At 39.4% G+C, this 18,835-nt stretch overlaps 3 protein-coding genes across 3 annotated transcripts in view; 1 reads left to right on the forward strand and 2 right to left on the reverse strand.

The window, feature by feature from the left end:
• LOC122625476 (dipeptidyl aminopeptidase-like protein 6) overlaps nt 1-18,835 on the forward strand; it is a 418,811-nt gene that overhangs the window by 74,408 nt on the left and 325,568 nt on the right. The gene's annotated exons all lie outside the window — the stretch shown is intronic.
• Nucleotides 1,331-6,887, reverse strand: LOC122625470. The gene is made up of 5 exons (XM_043805553.1): nt 6,754-6,887; nt 2,065-2,132; nt 1,726-2,000; nt 1,505-1,658; nt 1,331-1,440 (listed from the first exon to the last, which is right to left on the reverse strand). Exons 1-5 carry the CDS (start codon nt 6,885-6,887, stop codon nt 1,331-1,333), a joined length of 741 nt encoding a protein of 246 aa, XP_043661488.1.
• Nucleotides 8,194-8,962, reverse strand: LOC122625477. Its single transcript, XM_043805574.1, has 2 exons — nt 8,873-8,962; nt 8,194-8,808 (listed from the first exon to the last, which is right to left on the reverse strand). Exons 1-2 carry the CDS (start codon nt 8,928-8,930, stop codon nt 8,465-8,467), a joined length of 402 nt encoding a protein of 133 aa, XP_043661509.1. The 5' UTR covers nt 8,931-8,962; the 3' UTR covers nt 8,194-8,464.

An 18,835-nucleotide genomic window follows, 5' to 3' on the forward strand; every position in this document is an offset into this window, starting at 1 on the left:
CACATCGGAGGAAGACCTGGTGGCTTTAGACCTGAACATAAGCCATTCGTCTAGAAATTCCTGAGGAATTCGTCCAGGAATTCCTGAGGAATTCATTGAAACAAGCCCTTGCTTATTTTTCGATATCCCACAGGAAATCCTCAGGAATTCCTCAGGTATTCCTCTGGAATTTCGAATTCCTCGCCCCAAACGCCTGTTTTATGGAAATTCCTCGCCGATTTGTATGGGAAATTCTCCGGGATTCCAAGAGGATTCCTTAGGGAATCTTTAGGGACTGGTACTGAAGGGAAAATTACTTGCCCGTATTTTTCCTCGCCAGAGTTCGAAAAACAAAAACAAATCTCACAGGCTTTTTCTAGCAAAGTTTCAAACACCAAAGTCAAGCCGAATTCTGATGTGGCTCTTGTACTTGTTGATTTAAGAATTTTAAGTTTTGTAAGAAATTAAACTGTCGCTATAGGCAACGCAAATGCGTCCGTTTTTAATTATTTGTCTATGTAATTCTAATTTCACGGGATCATCATGGTCGGAAATACCAAAGACATTAGAATAACAAGATGCGTAACGGCCATACATTGGTTTTGCACTATGCAGCCACTTTTTTGGTGATGACCAAAATTGCTCTCTTTTCGCTCTCCTAAAATTGAGAGCGTAAAAATCTAAAAATAGAATTGTCTTGCTTGTGTGAGTAAAAACATTCCCTTCAGTACCAGTCCCTAAGGATTCCCTAACGAATCCCTAGGGAGTACCCAGGACTCCTCGAGGAATCCTAGGGAAAGTCTCCATACAAATCTGACAGGAATTTCCATACAACAGGCGTTCGTGGCGAGGAATTCGAAGTTCCCGATGAAATCCTCTGGAATTCCTCAGGTATTCCTCGGGAATATCGAAAAATAAGCAAGGGGTTTTCCCGAGGAATTCCCCAGGAATTCCCAAGTAATTCCCGAGGATTTTCCCAAGGAATTCCTTGGGAATTCTTCAGGTATTCCTAAATAGGCAAAGGGTTCCTGGACGAATTCCCGAGGAATTCCTGGACGATTCCAAAGGAATTCCTGGACGAATTCCCAAGGAATTCCTGGACGAATTCCCAAGGAATTCCTAGACAAATTCCCGAGGAATTCCTGGACGAATTCCCGAGGAATTCCTGGACGATTCCAGAGGAATTCCTGGACGAATTCCCAAGGAATTCCTGGACGAATTCCCGAGGAATTCCTGGACGAATTCCTAAGGAATTCCTGAGGAATTCCCAAGGAATATACCTGTAAATCCAGAAAAATCTCCCAAAAAATTAAAAAATTTATTTAAATTGTAAATTAATCTTTTTTTTCCTTTATTCGACTAGTTTTTTCCTTTTTTTGTTTGTATTATTTTTAACACATGCCAGTGCGTGGGCCAAGGCCTTCTCTCCTGGCTGCTGGCCTTCTAATGTGCTTATGATATCTGTAACGAAAAGTATTTTTATAATAATATTATTAGATTATAGCAAAATAACAAATATACATACCAATCAGAACGGAAAAGAATTTGGGAAATGCTTTTAATGACTTTTTCCCGTTTAGGCCGTCTATGTTGTAGGCGCACAACAGCGTTTCTGACAATACGCCCTTTATTGCCTTTGACAAACTATTGCTTTTTAAAATTTTTGTTATTGCTTCCATCTGAAAGAAAAAAATAAAAACACAGAATGAATTTTACGATCACTTAGACCATATATACTTTACTTACGTAGCGTTCTTGTGACCCTGAGCTTATGGTCTGCTCTAAAGCCACCAGGTCTTCCTCCGATGTGACTGGGAACGCCACATCCACAGCCACATTCTTCGCCTTCCCCTTTACGAAAATCTCCAACAAGGCCGTCATCCTCGCAACCTTCGTGTTCTCCGCCAGCTGCTTCGTGTTGGCCTCCAACACCGTCTCCAATGACCGAACCCTTTGGCTGATCTCGGCCATTTGGTCGTTTATAGTCGGGGGTTGCCGGGTTTCCATTACCAGATCATCCTCTATTAAATAGAAATTTTACTGATATAAAAATGACTGCAATAACATTTTAAATGGTTCACTTACCCTCAAGGGAGAAAACAAATTGGGTAAGCTTTTGGCTAGTTGTCGGCTCTTCAGACATCTTAAAAGAACTATAAAAAATGATATTGTATTTTATCTGTTTTTCTTGTTATACTTTAATTAAATACGTTTTTTTTTTTTCGGCCATCGAACCGAGGCAGGTGAATCTTCTAAAGATACCTAAAACGCCGTCGTTTAAGGTATGCCCGATTCATATTGAAAAATACGCCTACGGACTAAACATCTCCAAAATAAAATTTAAATAAAATTAACAAAGGGAGAATGTAAACCCTACGAGAAATGTATATATGGAACTAGCACTATTTCGCTCTTATATGGCATCGCTACCGCTTTCCTAACCATATTAGTAACCTTAAATCTTTCTAAATCGAGTGCCATATTCCCACTTGCTAAGCAAATACCTAGAGCCAAAGACGATACAGGCGCATTATAAAAGCTACGAATATCTAAAAATCTCCTACCTATAATAAAAATACCTTCTGCGTCCTGTTCAAAAGAATCTACTTCAATCGGGATGTGTTCTAGTACATAACAATAACTATCTGGCCTTTTATTCCTAAGCGTACATCCCTTCAACTTCAAAACACTACCTTCTAACTTCACTGAATCATTATCTACTCTAATTCCAGAATCCTCAACAATCTTTCTGACAAATCTTTTAAGAGTCTGTAAATAGTTATCGAAATCGTAAGAAGAGCCTGAAACCGGATCTCCGATTTGCTTAATCGTCTCTTTTACATTAAGTAAACCGTGAACATTGTATGAAGTACTACTTCAAAACACTACCTTCTAAATTTACGGGATCATTGTCCACTCGAATCCCACTATCCTCAACAATCTTCCTATAAATTTGTTGTAATATTTGTGTCGGCTTTCGGACAAATCTCTTAAGAGTTTGTAAATAGTTCTCGAAATCGTAAGAAGAGCCTGAAACCGGATCTCCGATTTGCTTAATCGGATTTATATTTTTGAATTGATTGAATTAATTGAATTTTTTCACAAACACGACGTGTCACTTTCACAATTAATTGCAAATGCAAAAGAAAAGGGGTGACGAAAAAACGAAACTGAAAATTCTGACAGGCGCGTGCCAGGGTATTTCCGACCATAATGATCCCGTGTAATTAGAATTTTTTTTTTTTTTTTTTATTTATTTATTTCTATTTCGTCTAAAACTGCTAGTATTGTCTAATAGACCTATTGCCAATATGTTTTCGTGGTTGTGTAGTCTGTTAATATACCTCGTAGCATTTCTTTTTATTTTTCTTTAAGCGTAAGTAAGTTTAGGTCTTTGTGAATGTCATAATTGGACATATACCAAGGAGCACCTGTTATTGTTCTAAGTGTCATGGACTGAAACCTTTGCAATATTTCGATATTTGAGTTACTTGCTGTTCCCCACAATTGCATCGCATATGTCCACACTGGCTTAAGGATTGCCTTGTATAAACGAATTTTGATCTCTAAGCTGAGCTGGGAACGTGGACCTAACAGCCAGTACATCTTTCTTGTTTTTGCCTTGAGCTGCATTTGCTGCGCTTTGATGTGCTGCTTCCAGATTAGTCGTCTGTCCAGGTGTACTCCAAGGTATTTCACCGTTTCACTAACGGGTATGTAAGTCCCATTGAGCATTACAGGAGGACAATTCCCAGGTCTCAGGGAAAATGTGACTTGAACTTCTGGGCGTTGACCACTATTCTCCACCTCTCCAACCACGCTTCAATTAGACCAAGTTCTTCTTGAAGTAGATTGGATGCTTCGTGTGGGACATTGCCCGTAGCAATGACTGCCGTATCATCAGCATATGTTGCAATTTCAACAGCATCACTTGTGGGCAAATCAGCTGTAAAAATTGTGTATAATACTGGACCTAAAACACTCCCTTGTGGGACTACAGCGTGAGCAGTATGTAACCTGGACGATTCGTCGTATTCGTGCACATAGAAGACTCTGTTTTTCAAGTACGATTGAATTATGAGGAAGTATGGTGCGGGTAGCCATTTTTTAATTTTATAGAGTAGCCCTGCGTGCCAGACTTTATCGAAGGCCTGCTTGACATCAAGGAATACCCCTGTGCAGTACTTTTGTACTCAAATGCATTGACGATTGTATGCGTGATCCGATGGCATTGCTCGATCGTTCCATGTCCCCTTCTGAACCCAAACTGGTGTTCGGGTATGATGTTAAGTTCATCCAGCACAGGCAACATTCTTCTCAAAAGTACCTTAGAGAATGTCACCAGCAAACTAATGGGACGGTAAGACGAGGTGCAGCCTTCCGGCTTGTTGGGTTTAGCGATCATAATTACTTCCGCACATTTCCATTGACTTGGGAAGTATTCAAGTCTGATCATGGCATTATAAATATACGTCAGCAATCGGATGCACTTCGGCGGGAGATTTCTGATTGTGTTTGCACAGATTTTGTCATATCCTGGTGACTTTTGCCTATTTAACTTCTTTATCTCATCTTCTACCTCTGTGAAGGTTGTTTGGGTTATTGGGAGGCTCATCTGGCAGGGAGATTCGAGAAAGTGATGTACGTCATCTACGAAGTCTGGGTAGTTTTCCGGATTTGGCTTAAAAACTGAGCTTAAATGTTCTGCAAACGCCTCAGCCTTCTCGTCATTGCCCTTGCACCGTTGGCCTCTGCTGTCGACTATTGTGGTAGCTCTTCGGGTTGGTCTTTTGAGATATTTAGTTGCTTTCCAGAGGCTATGGTCAAGGTCGCTTGTATATGGGTCAAGGTTTCTTAGGTATGCGCCTGTTGCTTCATTTTTAATTTCCCAATGTCTGCTTTTTAATTCCTTTGCTGCCCTGTTGAATTTTCTTTTGTCAATTGGACTTCGCGTAGATTGCCAAATTTTTCGAAGTTTCCTTTTTTCAGCAACTTGTGCTCTCAGGTCTAGTGGTAGAAATGTGTGTCTGATTCAATTTTCGTTTGGTGGTGGTGTGAACATGTGTCCAGCTGCATGGATTGAGTTGGTGAATGCCTCAATTGCAAGATCAACTTCGTCACCTGATTTAAGCGATATGTCTAGACAAGTTCGGCCTTCAAGCCAGTGTTTAAAAGCACTTATGTTCGTTTTTGCATTTATTATTCTATAAGGCTTCTGCTTGAAACAAACTGTTTAACCATAGGTCACAATGATCGGCGAGTGATCGGAGCTAAGATCAAAATTCTCTTCTACTTTGAACCTGGTTTGTGGTAGACCAGAGTAGACAATCAAGTCCAGCAAATCAGGAATTTTGCGGGGGTCAGTTGGCCAGTACGTTGGCTTGCCCGTAGATAAGGTTGAGAACTTATTGTTGGATTTGCATTTGTACAGTTCAGCACCTTTCGGATTTACTAATCTCGATCCCCACAATGGGTGTTTGGCATTATAGTCGCCCCCGGCAATAAAGCATCTGCCAAGTGCTTGAAAGAGAGAATTGAAGTTGTCAAGCTAGCAAGGATATCTTGGTGGTAGGTACACTGCAGCTACAGAAATATTTGCATGCATACATTGAATTTGGATCGCTGCAACTTGCATATTGTTTGTGCTGATGCTGTCTAGTGTTTTATATTTTAAGTTTCTTTTAACAATAACTGTACATCCACCTTGTGCTCTACCTGATGGGTAATTAGTATTTACTATATCGTACCCATTAATGGCTATATAATTTTTCTTTGTAAAATGTGTTTCTGATATAAGTACTATGTCAATGTTGTTAGTTTTAATAAATAGAGTTATTTCATTTCGATGATTGGAAAGCCCATTGGCATTCCATTTGGCTATACGAAGATCTACTTGCATAATTTATTTACAAGCAACATTATCATGTTGAGCAGATTGGTTGTAAGCTCTGATTGTTTTATTAATAATTGCTCAATTCTATCTAGTGCTGATTTTTCTTGTGGTAAAGTCTCACCTCGTATCACTTGCGCATAATTTAGTTGGTTAGAGTAAACGTTTTCTTGGTTTGGCCTTGTCGGAATATTCTGTCGATCACGAGCTACAGTTGGTGCTTGCCTGGTTTTGGATGCATTAGTCTGGTGTTTGGCGATGTCTTGGTAGATTCTGCAACCTTTGTAACTAGCAGCATGATTTTCATGGCAGTTGGCACATGTGGCTGGTGCATTCTTTTCCTTTGGACAGTTTACGCTTGGGTGATTCTGAGCACATTTAACGCACTTGAATGTTTTATTGCAGTATGTCTTTGTGTGCCCGAATTCTTGGCATCGAAAACATTGCAACATGTCACTCACTTTCCTTGGTGGTTCTATAGTTACAATTGCATTATTAATGTGCCTGATTTTGTAGATTTCCGTGTTATTGTTTTGTGGTTCCAAATCTATAAAGAACATCGGTAGTGGTTCCTTGGTAATACGGCTTTGAATGTTATGAATCCCCCTAACTGCATGGCCTTCAGATTCTAGAGCTTCCTTTATAGTTTCAACTTTTGTAGAGTGATGAATGTTTTTGGCTACAACCCTAAATGCCCTATCCTGTTTGAGCTGAAATGTATGGTAGCTTATCTTATCTATCTTCAGAACTTTTACTACGTCCCTGAATTTTTCGACACTCTTCACCATAATTCGAACATGTCCGTCTCGTTGTGATTTATAAGTGAACTGACTAGCGCTTATATATGGCTTGAGGTATTGGAGAAATCCGTTTATATCACTCACATTGGACACGAAAATTGGTGGTGGTTTTTCAGAGGGCAAATCTTTATCCATTTCCTCATCCAGTGTTGGGTTCGTTGTTGTAGGGTTAGGAGCTTCATCATCCGTGTCTGCCAATAGGGCAAAATGGTTAGCATTTCTGGATGTACCGGGTCCAAAATCTATGACTGAAATTTTTCTCGTCACAGCTGGGGAGTTCTCGTTTTTTCGCTTAATTGAGTGTGGATTAGTTGGCACCTTTTGCCACGCAAAATTATTGCTGTCACCAGCTCCGTTTGAAGTCATAGTTTTGCTGCTTAATAGCAGCTAAGCTGCAGTCTCTTATCAGTTGTTTGTTCTATTTCAAGATGCTTCAGTGCAAGTTGTTTTTGTGTTTAGCTTGTTGGTTGTGCTTATTGGGTTTGCTTATTGATCTTGATTTTTGTCTGTGCGTTTGCGCGACCGTACTCTTTGAGAGTGTGATAGAGACTCGGGAATTTGTCTAGGAATTCCTTGGGAATTCGTCCAGGAATTCCTCTGGAATCGTCCAGGAATTCCTCGGGAATTCGTCCAAGAATTCCTCCGGAATTCGTCCAGGAATTCCTTGGGAATTCCTGGGGAAAACCCCTTGCCTATTTTTCGATATTCCCGAGGAATACCTAAGGAATTCCCAAGGAATTCCTTGGGAAAATCCTCGGGAAAACCCCTTGCTTATTTTTCGATATTCCCGAGGAATACCTGAGGAATTCCAGAGGATTTCATCGGGAACTTCGAATTCCTCGCCACGAACGCCTGTTGTATGGAAATTCCTGTCAGATTTGTATGGAGACTTTCCCTAGGATTCCTCGAGGAGTCCTGGGTACTCCCTAGGGATTCGTTAGGGAATCCTTAGGGACTGGTACTGAAGGGAATGTTTTTACTCACACAAGCAAGACAATTCTATTTTTAGATTTTTACGCTCTCAGTTTTAGGAGAGCGAAAAGAGAGCAATTTTGGTCATCACCAAAAAAGTGGCTGCATAGTGCAAAACCAATGTATGGCCGTTACGCATCTTGTTATTCTAATGTCTTTGGCATTTCCGACCATGTTGATCCCGTGTAATTAGAATAACATAGACAAATAATTAAAAACGGACGCATTTGCGTTGCCTATAGCGACAGTTTAATTTCTTACAAAACTTAAAATTCTTAAATCAACAAGTATAAATTATATATACACTTAAAACTATATAAATATCCCACCAATTATTAGAACAGATCTCAGAAGTCTATACATTGCGTTTTTTCTCAACTCTGATTTTGTCTCCTCTCATCTCTCACACTCATTTTCGGTCACTGCTCCGAACTACTTCGAAAAAAAAACGACAAATATGAACTGCGGGCAGAGGCAGCGGGCAGAGCCACATCAGAATTCGGCTTGACTTTGGTGTTTGAAACTTTGCTAGAAAAAGCCTGTGAGATTTGTTTTTGTTTTTCGAACTCTGGCGAGGAAAAATACGGGCAAGTAATTTTCCCTTCAGTACCAGTCCCTAAAGATTCCCTAAGGAATCCTCTTGGAATCCCGGAGAATTTCCCATACAAATCGGCGAGGAATTTCCATAAAACAGGCGTTTGGGGCGAGGAATTCGAAATTCCAGAGGAATACCTGAGGAATTCCTGAGGATTTCCTGTGGGATATCGAAAAATAAGCAAGGGCTTGTTTCAATGAATTCCTCAGGAATTCCTGGACGAATTCCTCAGGAATTTCTAGACGAATGGCTTATGTTCAGGTCTAAAGCCACCAGGTCTTCCTCCGATGTGACACATAAGACACAGCCACATAATTCGCCTTCCCCTTCACGAACACCTCCAACAAGGCCGTCATCCTCGCAACCTGGTTTGTGGTCTCCGCCAGCTCCTTCGTGTTTGCCTCCAACACAGTTTCCAATGGCCGAATTTTTTGGCTCATCTCGGCCGTCTCCGCCAGCTGCTTCGTGTTTGCCTCCAACACGGTTTCTATAGCCAGAACTCTTTGGCTGATCTCGGCCAATTGGTCGTTGATAGTTGGTGGTTGACGCGTTTCCTAAAACAAGATCATCCTCTATTAAATTAAAATGGTACTGATATAAAAATGAATGCAATATGATTTTATATGGTTCACTTACCCTCAAGGGAGAAAACCACTTGTGTGAGCTTTGCGCTGGTTGTGAAATCTTCAGACATCTTTAAAAAAAACTATAAAAAATCATATTGTTTTTATACCCGTTACTCGTAGAGTAAAAGGGTATACTAGATTCGTTGAAAAGTATGTAACAGGCAGAAGGAAGCGTTTCCGACCATATAAAGTATATATATTCTTGATCAGGATCAATAGCCGAGTCGATCTGGCCATGTCCGTCTGTCTGTCCGTATGAACGTCGAGATCTCAGGAACTACAAAAGGTAGAAAGTTGAGATTAGGCATACTGACTCCTGAGACATAGACGCAGCGCAAGTTTGTCGATTCATGTTGCCACGCCCACTCTAACGCCCACAAACCGCGCAAAACTGCCACGCCCACACTTTTGAAAAATGATATTTCTATCGATTTGCCAAAAAACTTTTTGCCACGCCCACTCTAGCGCCCACAAACCGCCAAAAACTGTCAGTGCTGAAGACTCCTTCGCACTTTCACTAGCTGAGTAACGGGTTTCAGATAGTCGGGGAACTCGACTATAGCGTTCTCTCTTGTTTATATTATTTTTTTGTTATACTTCAATTAAATACTTTTTTTTTGTTTCGGTCATCGAACCGAGGCAGGTGAATCTTCTAAAGATACCTAAAACGCCGTCGTTTAAGGTATGCCCGATTCATATTGAACAAGAGAAAACGCTATAGTCGAGTTCCCCGACTATCTGATACCCGTTACTCAGCTAGTGAAAGTGCGAAGGAGTCTTCAGCACTGACAGTTTTTGGCGGTTTGTGGGCGCTAGAGTGGGCGTAGCAAAAAGTTTTTTGGCAAATCGATAGAAATTTATAAGACTAATACAAAAATGAAAAAATATCAAAACATTTTTCAATAGTGTGGGCGTAGCAGCTTTGGGCGGTTTGTGGGCGTTAGAGTGGGCGTGGCAAAAAGTTTTTCGGCAAATCGCTAGAAATTTATAAGACTAATACAAAAATTAAAAAATATCAAAACATTTTTCAATAGTGTGGGCGTGGCAGTTTTGGGCGGTTTGTGGGCGTTAGAGTGGGCGTGGCAACATGAATCGACAAACTTGCGCTGCGTCTATGTCTCAGGAGTCAGTATGTTTAATCTCAACTTTCTACCTTTTGTAGTTCCTGAGATCTCGACGTTCATACGGACGGACATGGCCAGATGGACTTCGCTATTGATCCTGATCAAGAATATATATACTTTATATGGTCGGAAACGCTTCCTTCTGCCTGTTACATACTTTTCAACGAATCTAGTATACCCTTTTACTCTACGAGTAACGGGTATAAAAATACGCCTACGGACTAAACACCTCCAAAAAAATTTAAATAAAATGAGCAAAGGGAGAATGTAGACTCTACGAAAAATGTGTAAATGGAACTAGCACTATTTCGCTCTTATATGGCATCGCTATCGCTTTCCTAACCATATTAGTAACTTTAAATCTGTCTAAATCGAGTGCCATATTCCCACTTGCTAAGCAAATACCTAGAGCTAAAGAGGATACAGGCGCATTATAAAAGCTACGAATATCTAAAATTCTCCTACCTATAATAAAAATACCTTCTGCATCCTGTTCAAAAGAATCTACTTCAATCGGGATGTGTTCCAGTACATAACAATAACTACCTGGCCTTTTATTCCTAAGCGTACATCCCTTCAACTTCAAAACACTACCTTCTAACTTCACTGAATCATTATCTACTCTAATTCCACAATCCTCAACAATCTTTCGGACAAATCTTTTAAGAGTCTGTAAATAGTTCTCGAAATCGTAAGAAGAGCCTGAAACCGGATCTCCGATTTGCTTAATCGTCTCTTTTACATTAAGTAAACCGTGAACATTGTATGAAGTACTACTTTCTCCATAAATAATTGGAAAATTGTTCACAAATAAATCCAACATTTGTTGGGCATTATTTATGTTTGACCCTCGTTGCAAGTGAGAGGAAACCAGCCTGTAAGCACAGTGCAGCAAAAGGAATAAGTAATACTGGTCAACATTAATTGTATCTTTAAGAGCTACAATACCAGTGTATAACAAAAATTGCCTAAACTCTGTGGCTTTCCAATGAGGCAATTCATCCAATGTTCTTGGTTTTCGAGCAAACTCTTGCGGGACGCAGCTCTTCATCGATTGCAAACATTGGGATATTAGCTGTTTCCTTGGTTTGGAAACCCTATATTCTTGCTCTATTTTATTTTTCACTATTATTTTGAAAAATTTTCGCATGACACCCAAATCAATAAGTTGCATGCAATCTAAAGGGACTTGAGTTACCATTAGAACCCCAAGTTTTTCTAAAGCGGACTGAACAGTTAAATATTCTACTTTATGGTGGTTACGATATGTCCTGTGCCTAAAGTTTTCATCAGTAATCAATTCACCACGTTCAGTGCTAAATGTCAATACAGAATCTACTTTTCGTCCTACCTGGGTACATTTGCTGTAACCATGGTTAGACGTATGTCCAGGCGTGCCAGTAATAAATGCTCGAGCAGGAGCATCACAAACTATGGCTCTAATTTCCAAACCAATTTTTTTATTAGAGATTGTCAAACCATTTTTAATAATTTCGGAGGTTTCGGACACAAATTTAGATAAAAACTCTTCGCAATTAAAAGGCTTATTATGTCCCATAAAAACTCCAATTGGCAATACGTGGCGGCCATGGATATTATTTATTCTTAGAAGAATGGGCCATAACTGTGCCCTAGAACTCTTAAAAATTGGAAGTCCGTCAATGTTTATATCGATGATCTGTACGTCCGGCAATTGGGGAAACACTGATAGTTTATTTAATTGTTTTGCTAAACCGATATGTAAATAGGGCCCGCCCGCTACTTTACTTATATCGGGTTTTTCAAAACAATTAAATTTATAAAAGAGCTTAATTTTCAACTTATGAGCATTTAAAATCTCAATAAGTTCTATGGCACATGTTCGTGTTGGCTTATGCTTTAAATACCAATTTTTTAACTGTGTATTTAAGTCAGCGCTATCACGAACATGTGCATCTAAGCTACCTACATCAAAATTACTAGATCCTATCTTATCTTCCCCCATAAGTGGCTCCAAATATTCCCTATTCACTGTTGTGCTAGGCCCTACTACTTCACTTATACCCTCGCTTTCGATTTGATTGGGGCTTTCTAGAGCAATCGCCCCCTTTCGTTAGCTGCTAATTTATTAATATATCTAGAGCCAACCATTTTCTTCCTTTGCTAATTTTAATGAGGACAAAAGAATTACTTTATTTTTGCGTATTTAATTAAGTGTTATTTATTTATTTATTTATTATTTGTTATATTATTCAATTTATTATTAGCTTTATCATAAAATAATCATCAATAAATAATAATAATTACCACCGAAGAAGTCCACAGCAAAAAGCAACTAAAAAATAAAATTGCGTCAAATAAAAATATTTGTTTAATAGTGTCGCGTTCAAAACCATATTTTGGCTAAATTGCTATATTTCCTTAAGCGCAATATTTTTTAAACAATATTTTTATTCGGCGCAATTTTAATAAGACTTTATTTTTCGCGCGATTTTTTCAACAAATATTTATATTGTGAGTGGCTTTTTGTTGTGGATTTAATCAAAATTAACATTTTTATGCTACTCTATTTTTATATTGTATGCCAAAATAAAAATAGAGGCGCATGAAAACTTATCTTTAAAAAAATAGCGCGGCCCATTTTTAACTTTAATTTTGACTTGGGCATGGTATATTTATAATGAATATAAAATTAACATAACAATTGCATTCCATAGTTTTTTTTTCTGTGCACATTCTTTTAGCACTTCACATTTCTTGCGCTTAGCATGTTATGTACAAATATGTATTTTAAAGACTTTTCGCAAAATCATGCAGTTTGGAATCCAATTAGCTATGCTAATTTATCATCACGAAACACTTTACATACCGGATTTATATATTTTATGTTGAAAATGATTTAAACAAACACGACTTGTCTCTTTTACAATTGAATGCAAATGCAAAAGAAAAGGGGTGACGGAAAACGAAACCGAAAATTCTGACAGGCGCGTGCCAGGGTATTTCCGACCATAATGATCCCGTGTAATTAGAATTACATAGACAAATAATTAAAAACGGTCGCATTTGCGTTGCCTATAGCGACAGTTTAATTTCTTACAAAACTTAAAATCCTTAAATCAACAAATATAAATTATATATACACTTAAAACAATATAAATATCCCACCAATTATTAGATCGGTATTTAGAAGTCTATACATTGCGTTTTTTCTCGACTCTGATTTTGTCTCCTCTCATCTCTCATTATCGGTCACTGCTCCGAACTACTTCGAAAAAAAACCAACAAATAAGAGCTGCGGGCAGAGGCAGCGGCAGAGCCACGACAGAACTCGGCTTGACTTTGGTGTTTGAAACTTTGCTAGAAAAAGCCTGTGAGATTTGTTTTTGTTTTTCGAACTCTGGCGAGGAAAAATACGGGAAAGGAATTTTGGAAGGGTACATACAAAATGTACAAGTATATAAAACATGCGTATTAGTTTTACCATTCATCAGCAATAACTTTAATGAATTCCATTCGATTCTACAGTTCGGACGTCGCGACTGGTCTGGCGACTAACCAGCTTCAACGACGTCGCTGTCGCTAAAACACATATAGAAGCTGTACCATATACGTTCGTCTGATCATTTTTTTTGTCCAGTTCAGCTGACGGTTCAACAGCTCTGGCGCCTGGCTTTAAAAAAAGTTATAAGTAAACATTTAATAATACATATAATAATGCATATAAACATATAATAGACATTTTGGCATAAGTACGTGAAAGATGCGAAAAGGTACACACACACAGACGTATTTACATACCCTGCTGGTGAACCAAAGTGGACAAACAACCAGCAAGTGGAATAACATAGCAGAGATATCAAATTACAAAAGCCAAAAACGAAATTCTTTGCCACTTACCACAACCAAACACAAGAAATATTTTTTTTTTAACATTAACTGTTAAGTACACTAAACACATACACTATACAAAAAACAAAAATATTACACACAAAACATACAAGCAAATTAATATATAATTCAAAACTTCATATCAAACAGCTTACAAATATTCATACAAAATATATATATTTAATATTTTTATACCCGTTACTCGTAGAGTAAAAGGGTATACAAGATTCGTTGAAAAGTATGTAACAGGCAGAAGGAAGCGTACCCGACGATATAAAGTATATATATTCTTAATATATATATATATATTCTTTCTTACCCTAAAAAATTGCAGGCGTCGTCTGTGTCGAATTCGTTTTCTATTTGTTCAAACCTCTCATGTGCCACCTGGTTATATTCTTCCTCTTCTGTCCTCTGTTCTGGCATGAATCGACAAACTTGCACTGCTTCTATGTCTCTGGAGTCTGTATGCTTAATCTGAACTTTCTAGCTTTTGTAGTTCCTGAGATCTCGACGTTCATACGGACGGACAGACGGACGGACAGACGGACGGACAGACGGACATGGCCAGATCGTCTGGGCTATTGATCCTGATCAAGAATATATATACTTTATATGGTCGGAAACGCTTCCTTCTGCCTGTTACATACTTTTCAACGAATCTAGTATACCCTTTTTCTCTACGAGTAACGGGTATAAAAATTGTAGGGCCTTCGCCGACACATATGAAGCCCTACCGTACAACATAAATACAATGGCAACTATAAAAACAGACGGAGAGCCGGTATACTCTAATTCATACCCGCACCCCATGGGCGTAAGGGAATTTGTAAACGCGGAGGTTAAACAACTTCTAGCGAATGGCATAATGAGGTCATCCCGACCGCCCTACAAAAACCGGACTTGGGTTGTAGAGAAAACGGAATTTGACCAAAACGGGGTAAAAAAGAAACGGTTGGTTATCGACTTTAGAAAGTTGAACCAAAAAACCGTGGATGATAAGTACCCGATCCCTTCGATTTCGACTATATGGTCAAATATGGGCGAAACAAAATATTTCTCGACACTCGACCTTAAGCGGGCTTTCACCAAATCGAGTTAGTTGAGAGTCCGAGAAAAAACTGCTTTCCCGATAAACAATGGCAAATACGAGTTTTGCAGATTACCATACGGGCTCAGGAACGCCCCATGTATTTTTCAGAGAGCTATAGATGAGTACTTGGGTCTCCGAACCTCACCACAACTGAAAAGGTGAAATCCATAAAGGAGTTCCCCGTGTCAAAAACTCGTTTTGACCTTTCTGGGTTTAGCAAGTTAGTACAGCAGTTTTATCAACTGCTGCTACGCCCACACTTTTGAAAAATGTTATGATATTTTTATACCCGTTACTCGTAGAGTAAAAGGGTATACTAGATTCGTTGAAAAGTATGTAACAGGCAGAAGGAAGCGTTTCCGACCATATAAAGTATATATATTCTTGATCGGGATTAATAGCCGAGACGAACTGGCCATGTCCGTCTGTCCGTCCGTCTGTCCGTCCGTATGAACGTCGAGATCTCAGGAACTACAAAAGCTAGAAAGTTCAGATTAAGCATACAGACTCCAGAGACATAGAAGCAGCGCAAGTTTGTCGATTCATGTTGCCACGCCCACTCTAACGCCCACAAACCGCTCAAAACTGCTACGCCCACATTTTTTAAAAATGTTTTGATATTTTTTCATTTTTGTAATAGTCTTGTACATTTCTATTGATTTGCCAAAAAACTTTTTGCCACGCCCCCTTTAACGCCCAGAAACCGCCCAAAGCTGTCACGCCCACACTTTTGAAAAATGTTTTGATATTTTTTCATTTTTGAATTAGTCTTAAAAATTTCTGTTGATTTGGCAAACAAATTTTTGCCACGCCCACTCTAACGCCCACAAACAGCTGTTGACAGCTGAGTAACGGGTATCACATAGTCGGGGAACTTGACTATAGCGTTCTCTCTTGTTTCAATTATACCCGTTACTCGTAGAGTAAAAGGGTATACTAGATTCGTTGAAAAGTATGTAACAGGCTGAAGGAAGCGATTCCGACCATATAAAGTATATATATTCTTGATCAGGATCAATAGCCGAGTCGATCTGACCATGTCCGTCTGTCCGTCCGCCTGTCTGTCCGTCTGTCTGTCCGTCTGTCCGTCCGTATGAACGTCGAGATCTCAGGAACTATAAAAGCTAGAAAGTTGAGAATAAGCATACAGACTCCAGAAACATAGACGCAGCGCAAGTTTGTCAATTCATGTTGCCACGCCCCCTCTAATGCCCACAAACCGCTCAAAACTGCCACGCCCACACTTTTGGAAAATGTTTTGATATTTTTTCATTTTCTTATTAGTATTGTAAATTTCTATCGATGTGCAGAAAAACTTTTTGCCACGCCCACCCTAACGCCCACAAACCGCCCAAAACTGTCACGCCCATACTTTTGAAAAATGTTGTGAAATTTTTTCACATTTTTGTTCGTCTTGTAAATTTAACTTTATATACCAAACATCTTTTGCCACGCCCACTCTAACGCCCACAAACCGTCAAAAACGGTTAGTGTTGTAATTTATCTTCGCACCTTCACCAGCTGAGTAACGGGTATCAGATAGTCGGGGAACCCGACTATAGCGTTCTATCTTGTTTTTGTATTAGTCTTGTGAATTTCTATCGATTTGTAAAAATACTTTTTGCCACGCCCACTCTAGCGCCCACAAACCGCCAAAAACTGTCAGTGCTGAAGACTCCTTCGCACTTTCACTAGCTGAGTAACGGGTATCAGATAGTCGGGAAACTCGACTATAGCGTTCTCTCTTGTTTTGTATACATACACATATATTTTTGCCTCTTATACAAATATTTATACGCATACAAATATATATTTGTTGCTTAATACAAGTTAGCACGCGCAACGAAGATAGTGCGAAACTGCCAAGTTGCAGACCGGACGGAAAGGCCCTCACGCGAAAGACAGAAACTGCTGAATACGCAATCCGTGGTGCAGTGCTCGATACTCTGTCGGATCACGCCGGCAACAATTAACCGTCGTCAAGCGGACGCAAAGTCGCTGGCACGACACCTAAGCGACCGCGCAGTCGAGAATCCGAAACTCCGCCGAAGAACAGCGAAATATTTAGCTTCAGTTTAAGAGAATAACTCCATCGATTAACATCGGTGCAATACCCATATTACGGCAGCACCTCGAAAGAGGGACGACAAACTGTAATTCAAATAAATAACAATTGTGAACTTAGAGTAGTTGTGAATCAATAAAAATAAAGAAAGGAATAAAGAGCAATCTAATAATTGACGCCCAACGGCCGAACACCCACGGCTGTGCACAGCAGAAAAAAAACAGCAGTGCAGTAACAACAGTGCAAAATAGCACAACAGAACTGAGCAAGGCGCAAGAGAGGGAAAGGCAAGTTCATCACTGAGAGCTAAGAGAATACCCTCGCCCCTCTCCGAGGGAAAAGACAGCCGGCAGCGGACAATTTCAATAAGAACTAATTCGAAGGAAAAATAAAAATATGTGAGTGGGCTTTTTGTCAAAAAAAAAAAAAAAATTTAAAATATGCGTAAGTGCAAAATATTAATGAAAAATATTGCGTTACACTGGCAAAAAGTTGTGAAAAACAATAAAACATTTCCAAGTTTAAAAAACAAGATAATAATTCGTAATTATTTTCATACCCCGTTCTGTTAGTAATACACTGGAAATTTTTTTTTTTTCCGTTCTCGTTTTTCTAGTAACCAGTCGAATTTTCTTACAATTACCGACAGCAGGCCATTTTTACCTTGCTACACTGGGAAGAGAATGACAATATTCTAAACTATTTTTTCACAAAAATACACAGAAAATTTTATACAAGTTTTTCGCAAGCGAAGAAATTTTGTTCTTCTTCACATTAACTCATGCTCAGAGACGACACTAGCGACTCGTCAGAGGAAGACATAATTCGGGAGTATAAAAATCTGCTAGCAGCAAGTGTAAAGAAACCCGAAGTGGGTTTAGAAAAGAGAGAATCAACAAGCAGGGCCATACACAGTAAGCCATTAAGGAAAAGTGCGTTAGATCTTGCAGTCGCGGGAAGAACTCAACAAAAACAAAAAATGGAGCACGACCAAATCGCTATTATGGAGGCAGCCATCAGCGCCGTCTTAGATCGACAAAAAATGCAGTTTGATGAAAAATTGGAAACAATCAGTGGGGAGTTATTATTAAAAAAAACACGCCTCAAGTGGATACATTTAAAGAAATTACCATCCAACCAAGAGTGGACTGTTGTGAGCCCCTAGATATAATAAAATCTGTCCCGGAATTCGAAGGGAAACTGGAAACTTACGTTTCTTGAAGGCAGGCCGCAAAGGCGGCCTACAAGGTATTCCAGTCTTATAATGGCATCAGCCGACATTATCTCAGAAATAAAGTAAGAGGGCCGGTGCTAGCGGTATAAGCCTCATTTAATACAGTATTAATGCCATTCTGGCGCGCCTCGACTTTACATATGCGGACAAAACCCCGACACATGTAATTCAGCAGGAACTGAGCCTTTCAAGGCAAGGGGATTTGCTGTTACTCAGGTATTACGATAAAGTAGAAAAGAAATTAACACTACTAACACACAAAATCGTAATGATTCATGACGCGGCCGCAGCGGCTGTTTTAAATGAACAGTTCCGAAAAGACGCGCCGCATGCGTTCGTGTCAGGTCTAAAAAAACACTGAAAGTAGCTGTTTTCCCGGGACAGCCTCGGGATCTGCCAACCGCCTTTGCCCTGGCCCAAGAGGCCGAATCAATGTTCGCGGCTAGTTTCGCCAGGCATAATGAAGAAAAAATTAACAAACCACACACTCAACGACCATTCGGGTGGAGAAATCCATCACAGCAAAATTCATATAACTATGAGCAGGGTCAGAACCTAGGGGCAATTAAAAAAAATCCACATTTCCT

This window comes from Drosophila teissieri, unplaced genomic scaffold (assembly GCF_016746235.2).
Source record: "Drosophila teissieri strain GT53w unplaced genomic scaffold, Prin_Dtei_1.1 Segkk10_quiver_pilon_scaf, whole genome shotgun sequence".
Taxonomy (NCBI): domain Eukaryota; kingdom Metazoa; phylum Arthropoda; class Insecta; order Diptera; family Drosophilidae; genus Drosophila; species Drosophila teissieri.